This window comes from Aspergillus fumigatus, chromosome 2 (assembly GCF_000002655.1).
Source record: "Aspergillus fumigatus Af293 chromosome 2, whole genome shotgun sequence".
Classification (NCBI taxonomy): domain Eukaryota; kingdom Fungi; phylum Ascomycota; class Eurotiomycetes; order Eurotiales; family Aspergillaceae; genus Aspergillus; species Aspergillus fumigatus.
Genome location: NC_007195.1, coordinates 4,419,466 through 4,439,314, shown reverse-complemented (window position 1 = coordinate 4,439,314; position 19,849 = coordinate 4,419,466). Strand labels below are relative to the sequence as shown.

At 50.1% G+C, this 19,849-nt stretch overlaps 7 protein-coding genes across 7 annotated transcripts; 5 read left to right on the top strand and 2 right to left on the bottom strand.

Annotated features, from left to right (window-relative positions):
* Positions 1-768: 768 nt before the first annotated feature.
* Positions 769-1,965, top strand: AFUA_2G16610 (NAD(P)/FAD-dependent oxidoreductase; the record flags this gene model as incomplete). The annotated part of the gene is made up of 1 exon (XM_750905.1): positions 769-1,965. One exon carries the CDS (start codon positions 769-771, stop codon positions 1,963-1,965), a length of 1,197 nt encoding a protein of 398 aa, XP_755998.1.
* Positions 1,966-2,334: 369 nt separating this feature from the next.
* On the top strand, positions 2,335-8,634 carry AFUA_2G16600 (DNA-directed DNA polymerase delta POL3). Its single transcript, XM_750904.2, has 7 exons — positions 2,335-2,865; positions 2,921-5,103; positions 5,161-6,503; positions 6,581-6,742; positions 6,800-7,910; positions 7,965-8,247; positions 8,304-8,634. Exons 1-3 carry the CDS (start codon positions 2,470-2,472, stop codon positions 5,897-5,899), a joined length of 3,318 nt encoding a protein of 1,105 aa, XP_755997.1. The 5' UTR covers positions 2,335-2,469; the 3' UTR covers positions 5,900-6,503; positions 6,581-6,742; positions 6,800-7,910; positions 7,965-8,247; positions 8,304-8,634.
* A 191-nt stretch (positions 8,635-8,825) lies between these two features.
* AFUA_2G16590 (uncharacterized protein) lies at positions 8,826-11,016 on the top strand (the record flags this gene model as incomplete). The annotated part of the gene is made up of 3 exons (XM_750903.2): positions 8,826-8,990; positions 9,336-9,527; positions 9,690-11,016. The coding sequence occupies 3 exons, from the start codon at positions 8,826-8,828 to the stop codon at positions 9,780-9,782; spliced, it is 450 nt and encodes a 149-aa protein (XP_755996.1). The 3' UTR covers positions 9,783-11,016.
* A 1,140-nt stretch (positions 11,017-12,156) lies between these two features.
* On the bottom strand, positions 12,157-13,385 carry AFUA_2G16580 (alpha/beta hydrolase; the record flags this gene model as incomplete). Its single annotated transcript, XM_750902.2, has 1 exon — positions 12,157-13,385. One exon carries the CDS (start codon positions 13,383-13,385, stop codon positions 12,165-12,167), a length of 1,221 nt encoding a protein of 406 aa, XP_755995.1. The 3' UTR covers positions 12,157-12,164.
* A 319-nt stretch (positions 13,386-13,704) lies between these two features.
* Positions 13,705-14,972, top strand: AFUA_2G16570 (putative short chain dehydrogenase/reductase; the record flags this gene model as incomplete). Its single annotated transcript, XM_750901.1, has 3 exons — positions 13,705-13,982; positions 14,087-14,626; positions 14,696-14,972. 3 exons carry the CDS (start codon positions 13,705-13,707, stop codon positions 14,970-14,972), a joined length of 1,095 nt encoding a protein of 364 aa, XP_755994.1.
* A 194-nt stretch (positions 14,973-15,166) lies between these two features.
* AFUA_2G16560 (bZIP transcription factor) lies at positions 15,167-16,935 on the top strand. Its single transcript, XM_077804238.1, has 3 exons — positions 15,167-15,669; positions 15,743-16,609; positions 16,672-16,935. The coding sequence occupies exons 1-2, from the start codon at positions 15,498-15,500 to the stop codon at positions 16,540-16,542; spliced, it is 972 nt and encodes a 323-aa protein (XP_077660398.1). The 5' UTR covers positions 15,167-15,497; the 3' UTR covers positions 16,543-16,609; positions 16,672-16,935.
* Positions 16,936-17,891: 956 nt separating this feature from the next.
* On the bottom strand, positions 17,892-18,482 carry AFUA_2G16550 (uncharacterized protein; the record flags this gene model as incomplete). The annotated part of the gene is made up of 1 exon (XM_750899.1): positions 17,892-18,482. The coding sequence occupies one exon, from the start codon at positions 18,480-18,482 to the stop codon at positions 17,892-17,894; it is 591 nt and encodes a 196-aa protein (XP_755992.1).
* Positions 18,483-19,849: the final 1,367 nt, after the last annotated feature.

The following is a 19,849-nucleotide window of genomic DNA, read 5'->3' as shown; positions in this document are numbered from 1 at the left end:
ATGACTCGCGGTATAGACTGCTAGGATTGTTTACTCAACGCCAATTGGTCGACGGAGTAAGAAAGTCCAGTGTCAGCTCCTTCAATGGGCTTTTCCGAAGCTATGGCCCCGGGTTCACTTGGTAAATTATGTGGTAAATATTCCCTTCTTTTGGGGATGGCTTTTGACCAGGCTGTCAATTCTCACAGGCTTCCATCAGATTCTAAAGCCAGATGCCAGAGAAAGGGCGTGTGAAGTCGACATTAGTGGGTCAAACTTTCCTCCAGGCATCCAACATATTGGCCAAGCATTGTGAATTAAACCATTAATTTGCTAAAAGTACGCATCACTTCGTAGAAATTCGAGCCGTTGGACGTCGAAAAAGACGTGTTCCCATTCTTGGCCGAACTTCGGACTTTCAACTTGGAGTGGCGCATTTTATGCCTCAGGCCGCCAGGCCACAATGCCTCTGTATCAAAACTACGCAGTACAGTAGGGCCATTCTTGACGGCATAATTATGAGTTGACTTATCGAAGCGGCGATAGCAGTATCGGGGTCTACTCTTACTCGACTCATTCTCGCTAATTGTCGTCGAAAACACGCGTATTTGCGGGTACTCATTGTTGTCGGCGTCGAACCCCTTTCTACGTATAGCTCGTATTCATGACGCTACTTCGTCGAACCCCACCATGAACATAAAAAGGAGGCAGATTCCCTGTTGAGAGCTTGTGGACGGATGGTACAGAAAGTGTCATTAATCCCTTAGGTTTTGAAGCCCCCGAGCAAGGATGGATCCCTCGGAAGCATCATTCAAAATAGCTATTGTCGGCGGTGGTATTGTTGGGTCAGCCTTGGCTTACTTTCTATCAAAGTCATTAGAGAACGGCAATGAAGTCGTCCTCATCGATCGCTCGTTCTCTCAGTTGAAAGGTTCTACTGGGCATGCGCCTGGATTCATTGGTCAATACAACGAATCGGAGGCTCTTACACGCCTAGCAGTGGACACCGTCAGTGAATACAAGAAGATACCCGGTGCTTTCGAGAGCATCGGAGGGCTTGAAGTCGCTACCGCTCTCGAGGGCGTCGAACGATTGAAGGTCAGATACAACATGGCGAAGAAGGTTGGCCTGCCTGCCGAACTACTGTCACCTGAGCAGGCAACTAAACTGGCACCTGATCTTGTCAAGAACGACATCTTGTCTGCATTGCACTTCGCAAGCGACGGGGCCGCAAATGCTGTTAGAATCACTTCATTTTTCCAAGACCAGGCGCGCAAAAATAGCGTTCATTTCCTAGAAACAGATGTTAAGGAGATTATTCAGGAAGATGGCAGTGTGAACGGTGTCCGAACTACATCTGGACTAGTTAAAGCAGAAAAGGTGGTTATCGCCACTGGCATCTGGTCAGAGGATCTCTGCGACTTTGGTGTGCCGATTCCGGTCATTCCTGTTGCGCATCCATACATGTATGGAGAACAGTGCCAGCCAAAACCCCGCAAGTCACCGTTTGTTCGATGGCCTGAATTCCACGTGTATGCCCGTGATCATGGCACAGCCTATGGACTTGGCGCTTATGATCACAAGCCGCTCTATCACAAGCCCAATGAGACTGCGATTGGTGACTGGGTCGACGCATTCGACGCAACACTGGAGCGCGCCCGCAGTTTGATACCTGCTGAGACGAATTTGACCATCAAGGAGAAATTCAATGGTATCTTCTCCATGACACCGGACAATCTGCCTTTGGTTGGCAGGATCTCGTCAATCAAAGGTCTATATATGGCCACTGCAGTGTGGGTCACTCATGCGGCTGGGTCAGCTAAATTCTTGACCAAGCTGATTCAGGGTGAAGAAGTTGACGAGTCCTTGAAGAAAGCACTGGACCCAAACCGGTTCCAGGGTAAGGAGATGCAAGCTTTGAAGGAGGAGTCGCTGGCAGGTTATAACAGCATCTATAGCACTAATGAGAACAGACGATCGCGATAGAGAGTACTTCGCGACAGGGGCTGCATGTTGAATCCAAGTTGTCGAAACTTCATTAAACACAATGTACCTATATTCCCTAGATATACTTGCAGAGGAATCCCAAATTGGCTTTCCAACCTAACATTCAAGCAGGCGAGCTGCGACCGATTCTTCGAGATAACGTCCAGAAAATCAATAATATTCCATCTGGTGCATCGTTTGGAAGTCATTTTGATAAAGCCCGACTTCTTTTACTTTGCTTCCAGTAATGTAAGCAAATATGAGTTCCATCAGTTTGTGTAGGAAGAGGCGCGACGTCAGGCACGTGATCTGATACACGCGTATAGAGCGTCACGTCCGAGGCGCGACCAGAACACGACTTCCCGAATCGGGGAGCACATTGTCTGCCGATAACATTTCCATCTATGTGACTTTCTAAAGCTCTTTGACCCCTGTTTCTTTCTCGTCTTGACGGCCCTTCTCCCCATCAACGGAATTACGAGACTTCGTGTATGATCCGCCACCATGCCTGAAGCCGTCGCAATGCCCCAGAAGCGGGTTCTGGGTGATGCAACGAATAATCCTCGCAGCCTACTGAACACCCCTGGCACAGTGAAGAAACGAAAGCTCGATGCAGGACCCTCCGCCACAGTTAATTCATTATCGCAGAATGGCCTGCGGAAATCCTTCGGCTCAAGTCAACCTCAGAAGAGCCAATTCGAAGAGGAAGTTCTGGAAAAGTTGACCCAGGACATCAACGGGCTGAAAGATAGCAACTCGGAAAAGGACCAACAATGGGAGCGGCCACCTTTGGGTGACTTTGATGAGACCAAAGATAACATCTGCTTTCAGCAGATTGATGCAGAAGAGGGAACGATTACTGGTGGAAAGACAGCTGTTAGACTTTTCGGTGTTACAGAGGTAGATTTGTCCCCTCACTGCCAGTCGGTTTGGTTTGCTAATGGGTTTAATGCAGGCCGGGCAATCAGTTTTGCTCCATGTCACCGGGTTTCAGCACTACCTCTATATCGCGGCGCCGGTGAATTTCACCAAGGAAGATTGCGACCCCTACCGTGCCTTTCTCGAGAGTAAACTAGGACAATTTCAACCAGTCATTCAGTCTGTTCAAATAACAATGAGAGAGAACATTTATGGATTTCAAGGAAATCAGAAGAGTTATTATCTGAAGATCACCGTCACGGAACCGAAGTTCATCAGCAAAGTCCGAAGTGCGCTGGAGAATAATGCGCAAGGCTTGAATTATAAGGGCTTGTGGAATAACGCTGATGGTGGTATTCTCACCTTCGACAATATCCAGTATCTTCTTAGGTTCATGATTGACACGGACATTGCTGGTATGTCATGGGTGGAAGCAAAGGCCGGAAAATACCACCTGCTCAGCCCTCGGGAGAAATTATCAAATTGCCAGATTGAAGCTGTCATCGATTATCGTGACCTGATCTCTCACCCGCCCAATGGTGAATGGGCTAAAATGGCGCCTCTTCGCATCCTGTCCTTCGATATCGAGTGCGCCGGACGCAAAGGCATCTTTCCGGAGCCGAATCATGATCCCGTCATTCAGATAGCAAACGTTGTCACCCGCTATGGAGAATCGAAACCATTCATTCGAAATGTTTTCGTTCTGGATACTTGTAGCTTGATTGTGAACACGCAGATCTTGGAATTCGACAAAGAGGAGAAAATGTTGATGGCTTGGCGCGACTTCCTTGAGAAGGTAGATCCCGATGTGATAATCGGATATAACATCGCCAACTTCGATTTTCCCTATCTCTTGGACCGGGCTAAGCATCTCAAATGCACTGGATTCCCATACTGGACACGTCTGAAGGGCATGGCGTCGCAGGCGACGTCCACAAGCTTTTCCAGCAAGCAGATGGGTAATCGAGACACGAAGGCAACAAACACTAACGGAAGGATTCAACTCGATCTTCTGCAGTTGGTCCAAAGAGACTATCACCTGCGAAGTTACACGTTGAACTCCGTATCTTACGAGTTCCTTAAGGAGCAGAAAGAGGATGTCCATCATACGATGATCACGGAATTGTTCAATGGAACCCCAGACTCGAGGCGGCGATTAGCCGTGTATTGTTTGAAGGATGCGTACTTGCCACAACGGTTGATGGACAAGCTGATGTGCTTGGTCAATTATACTGAGATGGCGAGAGTCACGGGCGTACCATTCAACTTTCTTCTCTCCCGCGGCCAGCAAGTCAAGTTCCTTAGTCAGCTGTTTCGCAAAGCCCTTGAGCAACAGCTTGTCATCCCGAATATAAAGTCGACGGATGAACAAGACTACGAAGGGGCTACCGTTATTGAACCAATTCGCGGGTACTACGGTGTTCCGATTGCAACCCTTGATTTCGCGTCTCTATATCCTTCGATTATCCAAGCACATAACCTATGCTACACGACTCTGCTAAACAAGAATATTGTTGAGAAACTGAAGCTCAAGAAAGATGAAGACTACATTGTTACTCCGAACGGCGACATGTTCTGCACAACAAAAGTGCGCAAAGGCCTCCTATCGCAAATTCTGGAAGAATTGCTTGCAGCTCGGAAACGGGCAAAAAAAGAGTTGGCCGTCGAAACGGACCCCTTCAAGAAAGCAGTGCTGAACGGAAGACAGCTTGCCCTGAAGGTCAGCGCCAACAGTGTGTATGGTCTTACTGGTGCCACAGTCGGAAAATTGCCCTGTCTTCCTATTGCGAGTAGTACCACCAGTTACGGACGTCAAATGATTGAAAAGACCAAGCAGGAGGTTGAAGCCAGATATACTATCGCTAATGGGTACTCCCATGATGCAAAGGTCATTTACGGTGATACCGACTCGGTCATGGTTAAGTTTGGCGTGACTGAACTGGAAGAGGCCATGAAGCTCGGACAGGAGGCAGCCGATTATGTCTCTTCCAAGTTTCCCAAACCAATCAAACTCGAGTTTGAGAAGGTCTACTTCCCCTATCTTCTAATCAACAAGAAGAGATACGCCGGGCTCTACTGGACCAACCCGAAGAAGTTCGATAAGATGGATACAAAAGGTATTGAAACCGTCCGTAGAGATAACTGTCTGTTGGTTCAAAATGTCATCGAGACGGTGCTGCACAAGATTTTGATTGAGAGAGACATCGATGGGGCTCAGGAGTAAGTGATGGCCTATCCCCTCCATGCTGTTTTCCTCGCTGACTTGATGATGCGCAGTTACGTCAAGGAAACCATCTCCGATCTCCTGCAGAACAAGATCGATATGTCAAAGCTTGTGATCACCAAAGCGCTTTCAAAAGCCGACTACACAGCCAAGCAGGCACACGTTGAGCTGGCGGAGCGGATGCGAAAACGTGATGCAGGCTCTGCACCAACTCTCGGCGACCGTGTGGCTTATGTCATTGTCAAGGGTGCTGGAGGCTCGAAGAACTATGAGAAGTCTGAAGATCCTATATACGTTCTGGAGAACAACATTCCGATCGACACCAAATATTACCTTGACAACCAACTGGCGAATCCTCTGGGTCGTATTTTCGAACCCATTCTTGGAGAGAAGAAAGCCAATCAACTTCTGACTGGTGAACACACGCGGTCTATCTCAGTAGCGGCGCCGACCTTGGGAGGTCTGATGAAGTTTGCGAAGAAGACCCAAACCTGTATGGGATGCAAGAAGCCTCTTTCTGGTAAAGAAGAAATGGCTGGCGCTGTTTGCGCACTTTGCCGCCCTCGAATCGGCGAGCTCTACACAAAAACATTGACCAAAGTATCGGACCTCGAGATTCGATTTGGACGGCTCTGGACTCAATGCCAGCGATGTCAGGGTAGCTTGCACTGCGAGGTAATCTGCTCGTCTCGAGACTGTCCGATCTTCTACATGCGAATGAAGGCAAAGAAGGATGTCGAAGATGCGCAGAAAGAGCTTTCTCGGTTCGATTTTGACGCTGGTGCATGGTAGTTGGGCTGGGTTTTTGGTGCCGCGGGGGGCTGTCTGTATGACTATTGGACTGTGTGGGAGCATGATTGATGCTTTGAAATGGCGTATTGGGCGAAGATGAGACTTTGCATCTGGTTATGTACGATTTTCAATGTCACAGGGTGTCAGGATATTACTATAGTACAGCACATAATTCTGCCATCAGCATGTTAAGAGCTCAAAAATGGAATCTACATACGAGTTCTATTATCAAATTATGCGCTGGCAACTTCAAGCAGCGCGCCAGTGATGAGAAGTATAGTTAGACAATACAGAGTACTCCGTAGATGCGACATAGTCCACGGGACAACTCCACATCTGGCACTAATGACCGCTAATGTGAATGGCCGACAGTAGCGGAGTCTTGGCCGGGACCCTCGGCTCATATTGACGGGTCCGTCGATCATCGAAGGATTTGCGGGCTTTAATTCAACGCAAGGTCAAGATTGAAATACGGCACATAATGCCATCAAGCAATACCCAGCACCCGTTAAACCCATTTGTTGAAGACGTTAGCGATGAAGCAGACGGGATTCCTCAATCCGGAAATTATGACACAAAGCGCAAGCTATTCTCATGGTCGGAGGTGGGTGGATAATGCATGCTGCCCGGGTAGATAATACAATGTAGCAGGCTAATTACTGACTGAAATTGACAACAAAGATTTGCAAGCAGCATGAGTCCATCCTGTTATCTCACCTGGAGATGCTGAATAGTGTGAAGAGCCAAGTCGCGGGCGATGGGGACTCCTTCCGACTGGTTTCCTCGATGGCCGACAAGACGAATAAATTAGTGATGCAATTCAGGGTAATCAAGAAAAAGCTCGTGAGTCATTCTTAGCACGTCCTGGCAACTTCTCTTTGGTTCTAATGGGTCGTTTAGATGAATAGTCAGTCTGGTCCCGGTTCCAGCCGAAATCTAGGGAGGCAGATGGGAATTGACGACGAAACACGGAATCCTTCTGCTGGAGTGCCTGAGGCAGCGGGAAATGGCACTAGTGACTCGTCACGAAGTAATCACCCCAAAGAAAGAGAAAGAGGAGGGAAGAAGCAAAAGCGGGCACGAGTGGACGAGGATGCGGATGAGGACGTGGACGTCATGCAGGCAGAGATCCAGCTGATGCAGGCGCAGCAGGACCGGGCGTCCGCGGAGATTTCTCGGTCGTCGAAGCGCAAGCGGCTGGATCTCGCTATTCCCGGCGCTGAGCAGGAAGTCGCAGATGTGATGCCTGTGGCATTAGAGACGGAGGATATTTCAGAGGAAGTCCAGCGGCGATTGAAAATCAAGGAGGAGCGGCGCAAAAAGAGAGATGCTAAGGCAGAAAAGAGGAAACGGGATAGTCTAGCGTCGAACGGGAGCGCTTCTGCCTCGTCGCCTGGCGGCGTCGCGCGGCCTAGGAAGAAGAAGGTCAAAACTAGTGGCGCAGGAGAGGGGGGGAAGCGCTGAGACCCCCAATTCTTTCTCCCAGACATCAGGTGGCAAATTTGGAGAGAGAAAGCGCGACCCAGATATTTTGGACGAAAAGACATCGACGTCAGAAGCGAGGAAAAGACAGCGGAACGTTTCCTGAGCTGATCTGCGAGTTCAATTGGTTGATCCTGACTTTGTATTCTGCCTTTTCGTTCTATTTTAAGCCAGAGACTTCTCTCAAAGAATGGAACGAAGAGACGGAGAAACGCTTGTTGCGTATGTTCCAAGGAGTTCGATTGGACGTACAGAGCTTGTACCTGTGTTCGTACCTTCTTTTCTTTGTTTTATTCGTTCTGCCTTGAACAGGATAAAGAAGACGAGCCAACAAAGTCAGGAACAAGCAGATTGGCAAAAGCTTGGTCAACTAAACTCTTCTCGGTGGACTTTACTGGACGTTGCGTATTTACTATGCTCTGTCTCCCCAACGAGGGCAGCGAGCAGAAAACCAAAGTCGGACACGAAAAGACAGAGTTAAGGTCTTCGAGTTGATTCTACCATTCTATTAATGGACGACCCAGAGCTGGTATGTTGTTTTCTTCCTTTCTAAGGAAAGACATTCTCTAAGTATGATGTACAGAACACACTTCTCAAGATTCAACCAATCATTGAAAGTTGTAGAATAGTGGAACGAGAACCCTGAGGAAAGCTTCTGAAGCGTCGAACATGATTGGAGCATTTCTGCGGAAATGCAGGTTGACATGCTATTTTTAGGCAGATCCGCCGCTGATAAGCTTATTTCCCCGGGAGATTCAGGAACAGGAAATGTGGTACCCATACAATTTGGGGCAATAAAGGTGACAACACACCTTCCCGCCCACAGATCTCGAGAAAAAGAATGATCTCGAGCGCTCTCAGCTCTGGTAGGCATGGCTGCCTTCTCGTCAATCGTCTTTCTGACGCGTTTACTGCAATGGAGAACCACGGTCTCGACGAGGTATTACGTCCTCTCTTGGAGTTCCCCCCGTCTATAAGAAGCCCATCAATCTGCCCCGCGACTCTCTCCGATTTCTTTTCTTCTCCAGCCCCAAACTGTGTGCTCAGTTACTTGCTACCATCAGGTATCAAGTGACTATTCCAGATTCCAACTCGAAGAAACCAAAGAACACCACAAGAGCTCTATTTTTCATTTCCACACCGCAGACCTTCACCTCACGCACCCACTGACTATACGTTGTCTCTCAATAGGGGGCTGAAATCGGAGCGTTGCTTTTCAAATTGCTTTTGAAATTTCAAAACTTTGGACTCCAAAACAAAAAAGAGCCAAAACAAATCTGCTTTTAAATCGTTACTTTTTTTTTAACCTTTTTTCACTCACGAAGGAAATAAAGGGATCCGTTCTGGATAGTAAGCTCAACCGACCAGAGCCGGTAGCAGTGGTATACGCAAAAAAAAAATAAATTCCGCTTCACCTTCACTCTTTTGAAACTGTTCTTCTTTTATGATCTGTTTTCCGAGGAAGACCAAAAACCCAATGGCTTCCTACACCAACGGAATTCATACCTTCGGCGGGGGCATGGCCCGGTTTCTTCAAGCTTCTGCTTCTAATGGCCACCAGCCGAATGGAACTGGACAATTTGGCGGTAACACCAACCGCAATGGACATGTAAGTGTTTGTCTCCCTGTTGTGATATGTACTCTTTGCTAACTGGCCTCTAGGGTCGCGTGAATCGCAACCAGAATGTATCTTCACTCCCTCCCCTTTTGTCAAATTATCTGAGACACAAAGCTGACTTTCTCTAGTCCCCTTGTGGGAACCGACGGCGAGGAGGAAACGCTGGAGGTCAGAGACCGAACCAGAAGCCTCGTCGTCCTCCTCATACTCCGAGTCCGAATGGGGCGAACACCCACAAGCGTGGGAGCAACTTGCCCAACAACAGACAGCCTCGGCAAAACGCTGTACACTTCTACTGTTCGACCTTTTGTGACTATTAAGCTGACAAAACAATAGGCACCTAGACACCCGGGTAACAACAAGAATAACTACAACAACCAGCGTCGTACACAGCAGCTTCGTACTGCTTTTACACGCACCCGGGATGGTGACGTTGTGATGAGGGACGCATTTGCTGCACCCATCACGGCCCCGGCTCAAGAAGATAGAGACGTGGTCATGACAGACGCCCCTCCCCTCCCCGAAGAGGTAAGTTCCTGTCCTAGGTTCCGATCGAAGTTTATGATCAGCATACTCACACCTTTATAGAGGGCTGAGTATTTCGCTCAGGGGGCTTGGGCAATGAACTGGATTGTGAGTTTTCACTCTCCTGGCTATTTTTCTTGACAGCAATGGCTGACGGTTTCTCAGGCCTCAGCCATGTTGAACCTCTCTGTGAGCGAGGAGGCTCAGGGGAGCACCACCACCGGCCTCCATGTGGCTGGTGCCCCCGTCTACTTCTGATTTGTCTTCTTCTACTTCCGGGGGGGCCAGGATAGCCCAGCAAACTGTCCATTCTGGGCACTGGCACGCCAATCCCCCCCCGTGAACCTGACATACCTCGGGACGTTTGCATTGGCAATGTCACGTCCCACCCACCATTGCTTGACTGCCTGTGATGCCTGACGGGAGAACAACAACAAAAAACGCATAATTGTTCTGACCGGGAAAAACGAAACTTCCACGAAAGCCACAATATCACAATCACAAGAACAAAGAACAAAACCAACAAATGGAAAAGGTTTCACTTGCACACATACCATTTGAACGATGCTTTTGCGACTGCTTGGCCGCCCTGTTGAGGGCCCCAATAGGTGTCGGCCCGGTTGCCTTCGTTCACGACTTCGACTCTCTCTCTTTTCGAAAGTCACTTTGGGACTAGCAGCGTCAACATGGTGGTTCATCGTTCAAATCGTCGAAACAATCCAACCGGTCTGCGAGCCAACAACCGAGCAAACTTCAGTCGAGTCGATACAATCAAACTGCGGGCGACAAGCCAATTCCATTTTCAAATCTTACCACATCACCAACTACAACAACCTTGTGGCAACTCTTTTCGTTCAACTCGATCTACCTTCGCCTATCGACTGCTCTGATGCAGCGACTGAACCTTCGATTGGATTTCGAACTCCAGTTACCGACTGAACAGTCAGTCAAAGAACAAAGTGAACAAGGAATCGGCCGGCGCCGGCCATGGGATTGGGAGAATCCCAGCGGAGGAAACTTTCAAGCCTCAGACATGAGGCATTTTGAACCATCCCATCAAGGGATTTCTGGGGAAGATGTCGTCTTATCCACATGAAGTGGGAGACAGCTTTCTGTTTGAGAAGAAAGGATTGATTCAAGTGACCAGACTGGCTCACTAAGACCAGCGCCTGCTGAGTCGTTGGATAGATCTCACCACATCGTGAGAGACCATTTTATCTGGGGACGAAAGCGAATAAGAGATTTGAAACTTTGAAAAAATGGTAGAAGCTGATCAAAAGACAAAAAAAGAGACAGCTGGAGGACTCATGTGTGATCAGGGGTTTCTTGTTATCTTCTGTATCCCGTTCAAGGCTTTTACCTCGATCACAGACAAAAGCGACGAGGATGTTTCCCTTGATCCACTGCCCGAATGGGGGGATTTTGTTGTATCTGTTGATTTTGTTACAAACATTTCTTATTAGTTTTGAATGGAATGCTCGAGTTTCGCCTCAACGATTCCTTTTCTCTAACTTTTGACAGGACTGTAGAGTGTAGATGCGGATGTAGACCGTCCTTGGGTCGTGCAGGTGGATCGAAAAGCCGGGAGGATTCTTCTTCGCTGACCAAGGACTGTCCATATCTGGATTTCCCTGGCTTGGACTCGCATATGGTGGTGCAGGACTATAACTGTTAGCCATGGACCGTGAAATTTAGCCGACAGCTCGCTAATTCGACGGTTCTCTGTTCAAACCTACTCCGTAGCATGTAGGCTGAGAGTATTGAATGCAGAAGGTCATACAAGACAACTGAGATAGCGGCAGAATGAACACGATTTAGTCCCTGCAAGGAACCACCATACTACAAGACTACCGGGAGAACCAAGTAAGGTAGTACCTAGTATAATTAGTCTTGAGAAGTATCACAATCGCGTATAGACTTACCCCTCCGATGCTCACTGAGCTGCTGCGATACCAGGCGTTTGCCAAAGCATCCCAGTGATCCCACCGAGAGATTAACAATGTATATACATCCCGTTATGCCATTTACTACCTACTACCGACTCATACGAAGTCAGACAGAGCGACTGTTGTGCCATTTGTCATGAAGAACACGATGAAGTACTTGGATGTGTGGTATACGTTGTTAAGCAACGGCAAACTGGTATGCGCGCACAATATCATTGCGCCTACGGTTTGCGACGATAGTCTAGTCGCTACCTTGTAAATGACGAGGTAATCTGTTTTTCCTTGAGATTCGATTGAGATCATCAACAACTATGAACTATCGATCTGGAAATCATAAGTCAACCAGTCAGTTATGTCTGAAGTGCTAGGATGACTGGTTGGAGTTGGAACTCTCGTGTTAATTGGAGGTATGGAAGATACCACACCGTTTGTGGTAGAGAAGGCATGGCTTGGAAGCCGAGCTTGCGCCAGTTGAGTGAATGGGTAGACTTTGTCCCCATGAGATTACTGAGCACGCAATATTCTTTCAGAATATGCTTTCAGATATATAAATATATATATATACATCCCCTAGATTAGACAGGATACTACTCGTATGGTCTATATTCCCCCCCCCCCCCCCCCCCCCCCCACTGCGCTCTGCACCTGTAGCTACATCATCCTAGGTTTATCTCAGGGATCTGAGACTTGGCTGTCACCGAGTGCTGGAAGCAGTCCCATTGCGGGCGAGGTTCGTCTGGAAGAACTGCGTGAGTCTGTCAAAGGGGATGAGATCCACACGGTCGTAGAGGTCAACATGGCCGGCACCGGGAATCCAGAGCATCTCCTTTGGCTGGACGGCCCGGGCATACGCATCCTCGCTGAACTCGCGGGAGTGGGCCTGGTCGCCGGAGATGAAGAGCAATGGACGCGGGGCAATCGAGTCGATATCGTGGAAGGGGTAGAAGTTCATGAACTTGAGGCTGCTGGTTAGAGTCGGGTGAGTGGTGAGCTCGGGGGTCGATCCGGGGGGGGTGATCTCGCCGCGGGAGGTGCGGTAGAAGTCGTAGAATTCGCGGCTGACGGCGTCGGTGCTGGGAGTCAACTCGTTCGGAGTGCCGCCGGTGTACTGGGTCTGGCTGGGGTCCTCCAGCTCGACCCAGCGTTGCTGTGCTGCGTTACTGATGATGGCCTGGCGTTCGGCGAGGCTCTGGGAGTGACGTAGTCCGTTACGGCTGACGGCGCCCATGTCGTACATGCTCACTGTGGCTATGGCCCGAATGCGCGGGTCAATCTTGGCCGCGCTGATGACAAAACCACCACTCGCACAGATACCCACTGCACCGATGCGCTGGCGGTCGACGGCGACGACGTTCTGTGTGCCGAGGTAGTCGACTGCGGCGCTGAAGACTTCGGCGAATAGATCGGGAGACACGCCATTACGCGGCTCCCCGGAGCTTCCGCCCCAGAACTGGAGGTCCAGGGATAGAGTCACGAATCCCTGTTCCGCCAGCTTGGTGGCATACAGGTTCGCGCTCTGCTCCTTCACGGCGCCCATCGGATGGCCCACGATGATAGCTGGGACATCACCGCTGCCGGTGAGGTTCTGACTACGGGGGACAAAGAGGTTGCCAGCCACCGTCATCTGAAACTGGTTCTTGAATGTGATAGGCCGCAGGGTGACACTGTCACTGCGGTAGAAGTTGTCTGCGCCATAGGAGAGGTTCTGGGCGGTAGCCGACCCTGCGCAGAGTAGTGCGGCCAGGCTAAGGGCTGTCGGAACCTTCATGGTCTTGCGTCGGGTTACTTGTTCGATAAAGACTAGGAGACTTGGTTGAGGTCCAGGAGAGAATGATTTCGTCTCTGGATCGAGGCACGGTTCGACCGGTGGTATAAATAAGCACGCTGGAGGTTGCACGCCATCGTTGTACATCATCGGTACTCTCCGGTGCAGATAGGCCCTTGCAACGGACGCACCATGAGGGACGTTGTCGTCATGCCGAGACCCTTGGCTCTCAGGCAGTTGAGTCAGGAATGGACATCACTGGGCAAGTTTGATCCAAAAGCGAGTTGCTTACATGTGGGGCCAGTCCAGGCCCGTTTCGCTGCATGAATGATCCATTGGTAATAACAGCCATCCCAGGGCTATTGAGCCGGAGGCTGACTCAAGTCCTTGGATCATACAAACACGGAAGGACACCGGAAGCACAGCACGGCATTGCAGGGGAAGATAAAAGAGTCGATCTCCGTGAGCTATGCTGCCTTGGGTGCACACAACTTCTTGGATTCTCCATCATTACGCGTCCTCATCTCTTGACCAAGCCTCATTCATCATGGCCCCTTACATCCACACGGGCCCCATCGACTGTGAGCGGGACTTTGACCCCAGCAGTGTGAAGGGAAAGACTGCCATTGTGACAGGAGGTAACCAGGTTCAGATGCTTTCCCAATACCACAATCTTGCCCTCGCTTACAGACACACAGGTGCGAGTGGTCTTGGTGAAGCTTATGTGCGAGCGCTCGTTGCTGCTGGGTATGGAACACTCCGTGCGACCTCAGCTCATCATCTACCCACACGAGCTAAAATATAATATACTAGGGTCTACGTCTGCTTTGGAGATATCGACTTGGAGAAAGGTCAACGCCTGGCGGCAGAGCTGCCAATGTAGGATCCCCCTCGGCACTCTGGCTTGAACGTAGTCCATCACTGACCAGAAACCTTTTTGCCTCATCAAGGACGAAATTTGTCCCCTGCGATGCGGGCCACTGGGATGACCAAGTCCGACTGTTTGAAAACGCAGTCTCCCTCTCCCCAAACGGCCGCATCGCCTACGTGGTAGCCAACGCCGGGATTCATCGCCCGGATGAAGTCTTCGAGCAGCCACACCCGGACCAGGAGCCTGCCAAACCGGATCTGACCATCGTCGACATCAACATCAAGGGCCCGTTGTACACTGCCAAGTTGGCCGCCCACTATTTCATCCGCCAAAACGGTTCAACGCCCACCCTCGGCCAGGAGGATACCTGCCTCATTCTCATCGGCTCAGGGGCGGCGTTCCTGGACTGTCCCCGAGCGCCGCAGTACAGTGCGAGCAAATGGGCCATGCGGGGCATCATGCATTCGTTACGGAGGACCACCTACTATTATGGCTCCCGGGTCAACGTGATTTCCCCTTGGTAAGCCACCCACCTCGTTATTACATTTACGCGTGTGGGGCGTATGGTTCATGGAAGATTTGTGGCTAGGTACGTCCGAACCAAGATTCTGCCGGAGAAGACGTTTGACCATGTCTCCAAGGTCGGGGTCCAATTTGCCTCGGCTGAGGATGCAGGACAGTGTCTCCTTCGGATACTGAGTGACCCGAGCGTCAACGGTCACTCCTTCTTCGTCACCGCCAGGAAATGGGCCTCCCGGGGATATGTGGATTTGGATTTGGAGGATTATCCAGGCAATGCGCTGCTGGGAGAGGTTCAGGAAGAGCAGATGCTGAGTGCCCCGGTTTCGGCGGGGTTGTTCATTTAACTCAGAGTCGCACATGTGCTCAAGTCGATGACCCATCACACCATGTTGGATGACTCGAGTCAACGGTAGAGTTGATTTTGAGGTGTTAGCCCCGATCTCTGTGAAGACTGTGACGCTTGCGGGTCTCTCGGTATAAAATTTAGGTCTGGCTTGGCGTAAGCAAGGTGCATTAGCGCCCGGAGAACAGCCACTTGAATGCCTCGAAATTGCGTAGCTGGTAGGCAGTAGAGAAAGTAGCTTTCTCTCTCTCGGCCAGCTATTCTTGGCATGTCGACCAAGGCTGGCTGGAGATGTACTCCCAAGCATCCTGCATGAACTCGCGGAACTCTAATGTTGCTGAGAGTAAGTGCAAGCAACGAGCATATCTGAACCTGATTATGAGCCCTCTGGGCACTCGCCCCTCTGTGGACCCCAGACCCCCTGTAATGGGACTACGGAGCTGATTCCTGTCAGCATCTTGCATTTAGGCTGCTCTTCGCGCCTTCTAGCAGGCTGGCTGTTCTAAATTCTAATGCCAAATGGTGCATGAAGTGTATACAACCAACCATGATAAGAAATACACAGCAGTACGATATGATTCCACTCGCCAGTATGCCTCAGCAAGCAGGTGTTCGTGCACCACAGGATGATTGGACGGGCGTCATAGATCCAAAAGAACGCAGGAAATTACAGAATCGGGTGAACCAGCGACTCTACCGTGCGTATTAACATGGACTTGATCGTTGATACAGCTTCAACCCCCAGCAAGCTGACCACGCCCGCCTTGCTAGGCTTGAGGAAGCGGGTAGTTCCCGTAGAACCGCATTCCGAAACGAGCATCTTTGCTCCCCCTGCTTCTGTATCTTCGTCCACTGCATCCACCTGGGACCGATCTCTGCGCGAGGTCTATTCCATTTCCGCCACCGCAGAAGTACAGGACAAGTTCGCATGCGCCAACGCTCCGCCTCATGCACTGCAGTTCCGGCAATGGTTTGAATCCGCAGCCTACCAGAGCTACTTGACCGGCTCTCCACAGAGAGACCACTTGATCAGCCTCTGCCGCCTGAACGTCCATCGAGCAATCAACGAGAATATTACCATGATCGGGATGACTCCCGAATGGATGAGAAGCGACGATGCCGTCTCCATCTTCAATCTCCAGCAGCCCAGTTTTGCCTTAGAACGAATTCCACCGAGCTTACGCCCGACCCCCATCCAGCTGCAGGTCCCGCATCACCCATGGCTGGACTTCTTCCCGTTTCCCCGCATGCGCGACCTTCTGATTCTCGCAGGCGATGCGTTCGATGATGATGAGCTGTGCCATGACCTGATGGCATTCTGGGATACGAGGAACTCGGCCGCGACGCTGCTTGTGTGGGGCGACTCGTGGGATCCAAAGAACTGGGAGGTCACTGAGAAATTCGCGCACAAATGGACGTGGATGATAAGAGACTCGCCTGAGCTGCTGGCCTCGACCAACTTCTGGAGGCGATCCCGGGGAGAAAAGCCTTTAGATTGGAAGCGTATCCTGCAGTTGTCGCACAGACAACCGATAGATTTCTCCAGCTGGTCGACAGAACTACATTCCTGAGTAGAAGTCCTTGCCGCCTGTTGCTTAGGTTGGGTCAGTAATAGGACACACATTCGCCCAAATGAAAGTAAGTAACCAGTACATCACAATATCTTTTACATGTACCCAGCGCAACTGATTTCTGGACAGCTGCTGGAAAGGCCCTGTCGTTAATGGTCATACTTGCGTTGAGATGTAGCTCATGTCGTCTAGCATCGTGGCCCATCTGTCGCTCGCTGGTTTAGGAATTAGGAGGAAAGGATGTATCTCATAACAGCCAGGCCGCATCATGACTGTATCTCAGGCCCGCATTCAAGACTCTGGTACCCAAGACCTGACGCTGGCCTGTTTACATATCTAGTGTATCAATATTGCCAAGTGTAGCGACTATCATGGAGGTTTAACAAACATTCATGTCTCTAAGTCATCCAAGCAGCACAGGCTGTCAAAGGTACTGACTACTGATGCAGGATCTCTCTTTGTACTAATTGCCTCGCCTAGTTTCTAGGTGAATTGGAGGACGTCCATGTTGGATCCTGTAAATGGACCCTTCCCCCTCGGCGTAAAATTAGGGATATCCTGACATTTTCAACCCAGTATATCTACTACTCCCGTCTGGCAATTTGATAAAAAAACGACTAACAATATGGCACTGCGTGAAATAAAGGGTACTCCAGGTAATCATATCCTCTCTGACGTGATAGAAGATATCCTCAATTACAAGCAGATCTCGTCAGATCAGACAAGATTTGGGCGTTGGTCTAGAGATGTAAATGATGCAGAGACCATCAAACGAGCATCCGTCCTCTACTCTCTTATCCTGCTGCTCCCAGTGATCACTTGCAATCTAATCGTAAACCTGCACTGAACTTGGTTCCCCTGTGATTGCTCGGTCCCTTTTAAGCTGGTTGGGACTCGTTCTTGATTAGTCGGGGGTCGATAGCAGAAACACCGTTCCTCGAGCAAGCGTCGTTGATAGAGGTGCGATGGGAAGAACCGGACATGCCATGGGACCTTGCAGAGTATGATTGTTTAGCATTTCATGCACGACGCAAACAATTGGAAGGGTCCAATCGTACTCCGCTGTGCATACTATCCATGCCTGGTCACGGAAAGCTAGATGACAGTCGAATACATACCAGCCGGCTACAAAAGAATAGTCAGTACTTTCCAACAGTCATAACATAGTGAATGAAATCTGCCATTAACAGGTTGCATATCAAGCACCACCTGTGAGTAAGCGGCCATGCCGCAGGGAGCCCAATGGCTCAAATTTAAGATTGACCAACGCCAAACTCCAGTTTTCCAAACCCACATATACATGCCATATCGTACACTTCATCCATGAAACCACCACCACCACTGCATAATCACTCCTTCTTCTTCGCCTCCTCCTCCTCCTTCCCCCCATCCTTCTGCCCCCACGTCCACACATCCCAAATATGCTCCTTGATCAAATCCCCATACCCCTTGCCCTCCGCCAACGCCTTCTGCTCCTCCCTCAGTCGCCGTTCCTTCCACCCCTCCGTCTCCCCACCCATCCAGATCCGCTCCGCAACGCCCCTCTCCTGCTCCCGCCTCGCCTTCAACCTCTCCAGCTCCTCACCCACTAGACTTCCCTCCCGGATCTGCGCATCCCGCGCCGCACGCAGTTTCGCCTGGATCTCCTGCGCCCGCTGGCTCGGGAGATCGGACATGACCAGTGACGGGGTGGAAGTAATTCGTGCCTCGATGCGCTCGACGATACTCCGCCCTGTGCGTTCGCGGGTGAGGTGGTTCGCGGAGACGCAGAAGGCGCCGGCGAGAAGGACGGTCAGGTGGTCGAGTTTGCGCGGGGGCAGGGCGATGAGCACGGGGGAGGCGATTAGGAAGGTTAGGGCGGCGTAGTGTTTGAAGCGGATGTAGTCGGCTTCGCGGGTGGAGTGGATGTCCATATCTTGTTCAGGGGGGTTTGTGGTCATGGTCATTTTTGGTGGGAGTTGCCCTCGTTGAGATTGTGAATTCGGAGGAAGTAACTTTATCCAGGGATTATTTAAATTGTTTTGAATTTCAGTATTGTTGTCCTGTAGTTAATTCTTCAAGAGCTGGTGTCGATGGTGGTTGATGCAAAATTTACGGTGGCCCAAGTAGCCAGAGATGCAGTCTGCTGGTATTGGTTGCCTGGACTTTCAGGCAGAAATTTATGGGCACATATTCAACAGTACATTCAAGCAACACATTAAAGGTAGAAGACAGGCACAGGAACAGGTACAGGTTAGTCGCCCATCATACATTGGTCTAGCGCATATGATATCTAAGATTGTCAATTGGCCGTCAGCTTGTACCTGATCGAGCTGGAACTCATCATGGGCCAGGAGGGGATTGGAATTGATATGAGGTATACAGGAGACAGAGTATAGCCATCAGACGTCTCAGTTTGAAAGGCAGATATGATACCCTTGAGCACGTGTATTTGAGGAATAATAACCTGACAAAGAATCCCTACCATCGATTAACAATCACGTGATCGTGCTCTTCAGTACAGCGCAACTACAGAGTATTTCCACAACATGGCTGTTGAGTCTCCATTCTGTCGAGACGTGAAGTAACGCAGGTGCTTGGTGATTGCAACCTGTGAGGGACACGTATGGCCATTGTAGAACATGGGTCGCAACGTAATAATGTGCCTAGCCAGCCCTACGAGACTTCGTTCACTTCGGCTTTCGGCACCGACTACGGAGTAATATCCTAAGAATAACCCCCGCCAAGCTGGACAAATGGAGCTTGAGCAAAGCTTAGCCACAAAACAAGACCGAATATTGTGAGTTTGTACCTGTGGTCCCACCGCGTCATTGGAAATGAGGTTGCCTAACTCATAACAAGCCACAATGGTTGCGGTCCTAGGACACGGAGACTGCTCAGCAGCCTTGTCTCATGTATGCTATATTCTCATTGAGCGATTTGCTGACGTATCTCAAGATGAGGCAAGACATACAGGGATCGTAAACGCCTAAGACCATGTTGCTTGTCGAGCGCTTCTTCTGTTGGCATCTCCAGGCAACAGGATAGCGCTCAAAGATGAGATTCGACAACCCCGGCTCCAAAGCCAATTAGTTAACGATGCGACACTAAATGAAAGATGGAGTGACGAAATCGGCAAAGACGAGGGCTGAAGTCCAAAGAGCGTGGACTCTTCCTGTGCCGTGACCGGTCCACTCCACCCCGACCATATGATTTCTCCGTCTTCGCAGTTTTAGCGTTGGCCTTCCGAGTCGAGCGCTATAATTTCTGGCTATTAAACTTAGTGGCGGTGCTATTGTACTCTTCTCTGTTTCCCCGGCATTTCTAC

Excerpts from the sequence above, each read along its gene's own strand:
- AFUA_2G16600 (XM_750904.2), top strand. The coding sequence starts at position 2,470 with ATGCCTGAAGCCGTCGCAATGCCCCAGAAGCGGGTTCTGGGTGATGCA. Across the intron at positions 2,866-2,920 it reads GACTTTTCGGTGTTACAGAG|GCCGGGCAATCAGTTTTGCT; the intron begins GTAGATTTGTCC and ends GGTTTAATGCAG. Across the intron at positions 5,104-5,160 it reads GACATCGATGGGGCTCAGGA|TTACGTCAAGGAAACCATCT; the intron begins GTAAGTGATGGC and ends GATGATGCGCAG.
- AFUA_2G16560 (XM_077804238.1), top strand. The coding sequence starts at position 15,498 with ATGAAGTGTATACAACCAACCATGATAAGAAATACACAGCAGTACGAT. Across the intron at positions 15,670-15,742 it reads GGTGAACCAGCGACTCTACC|GCTTGAGGAAGCGGGTAGTT; the intron begins GTGCGTATTAAC and ends CCGCCTTGCTAG.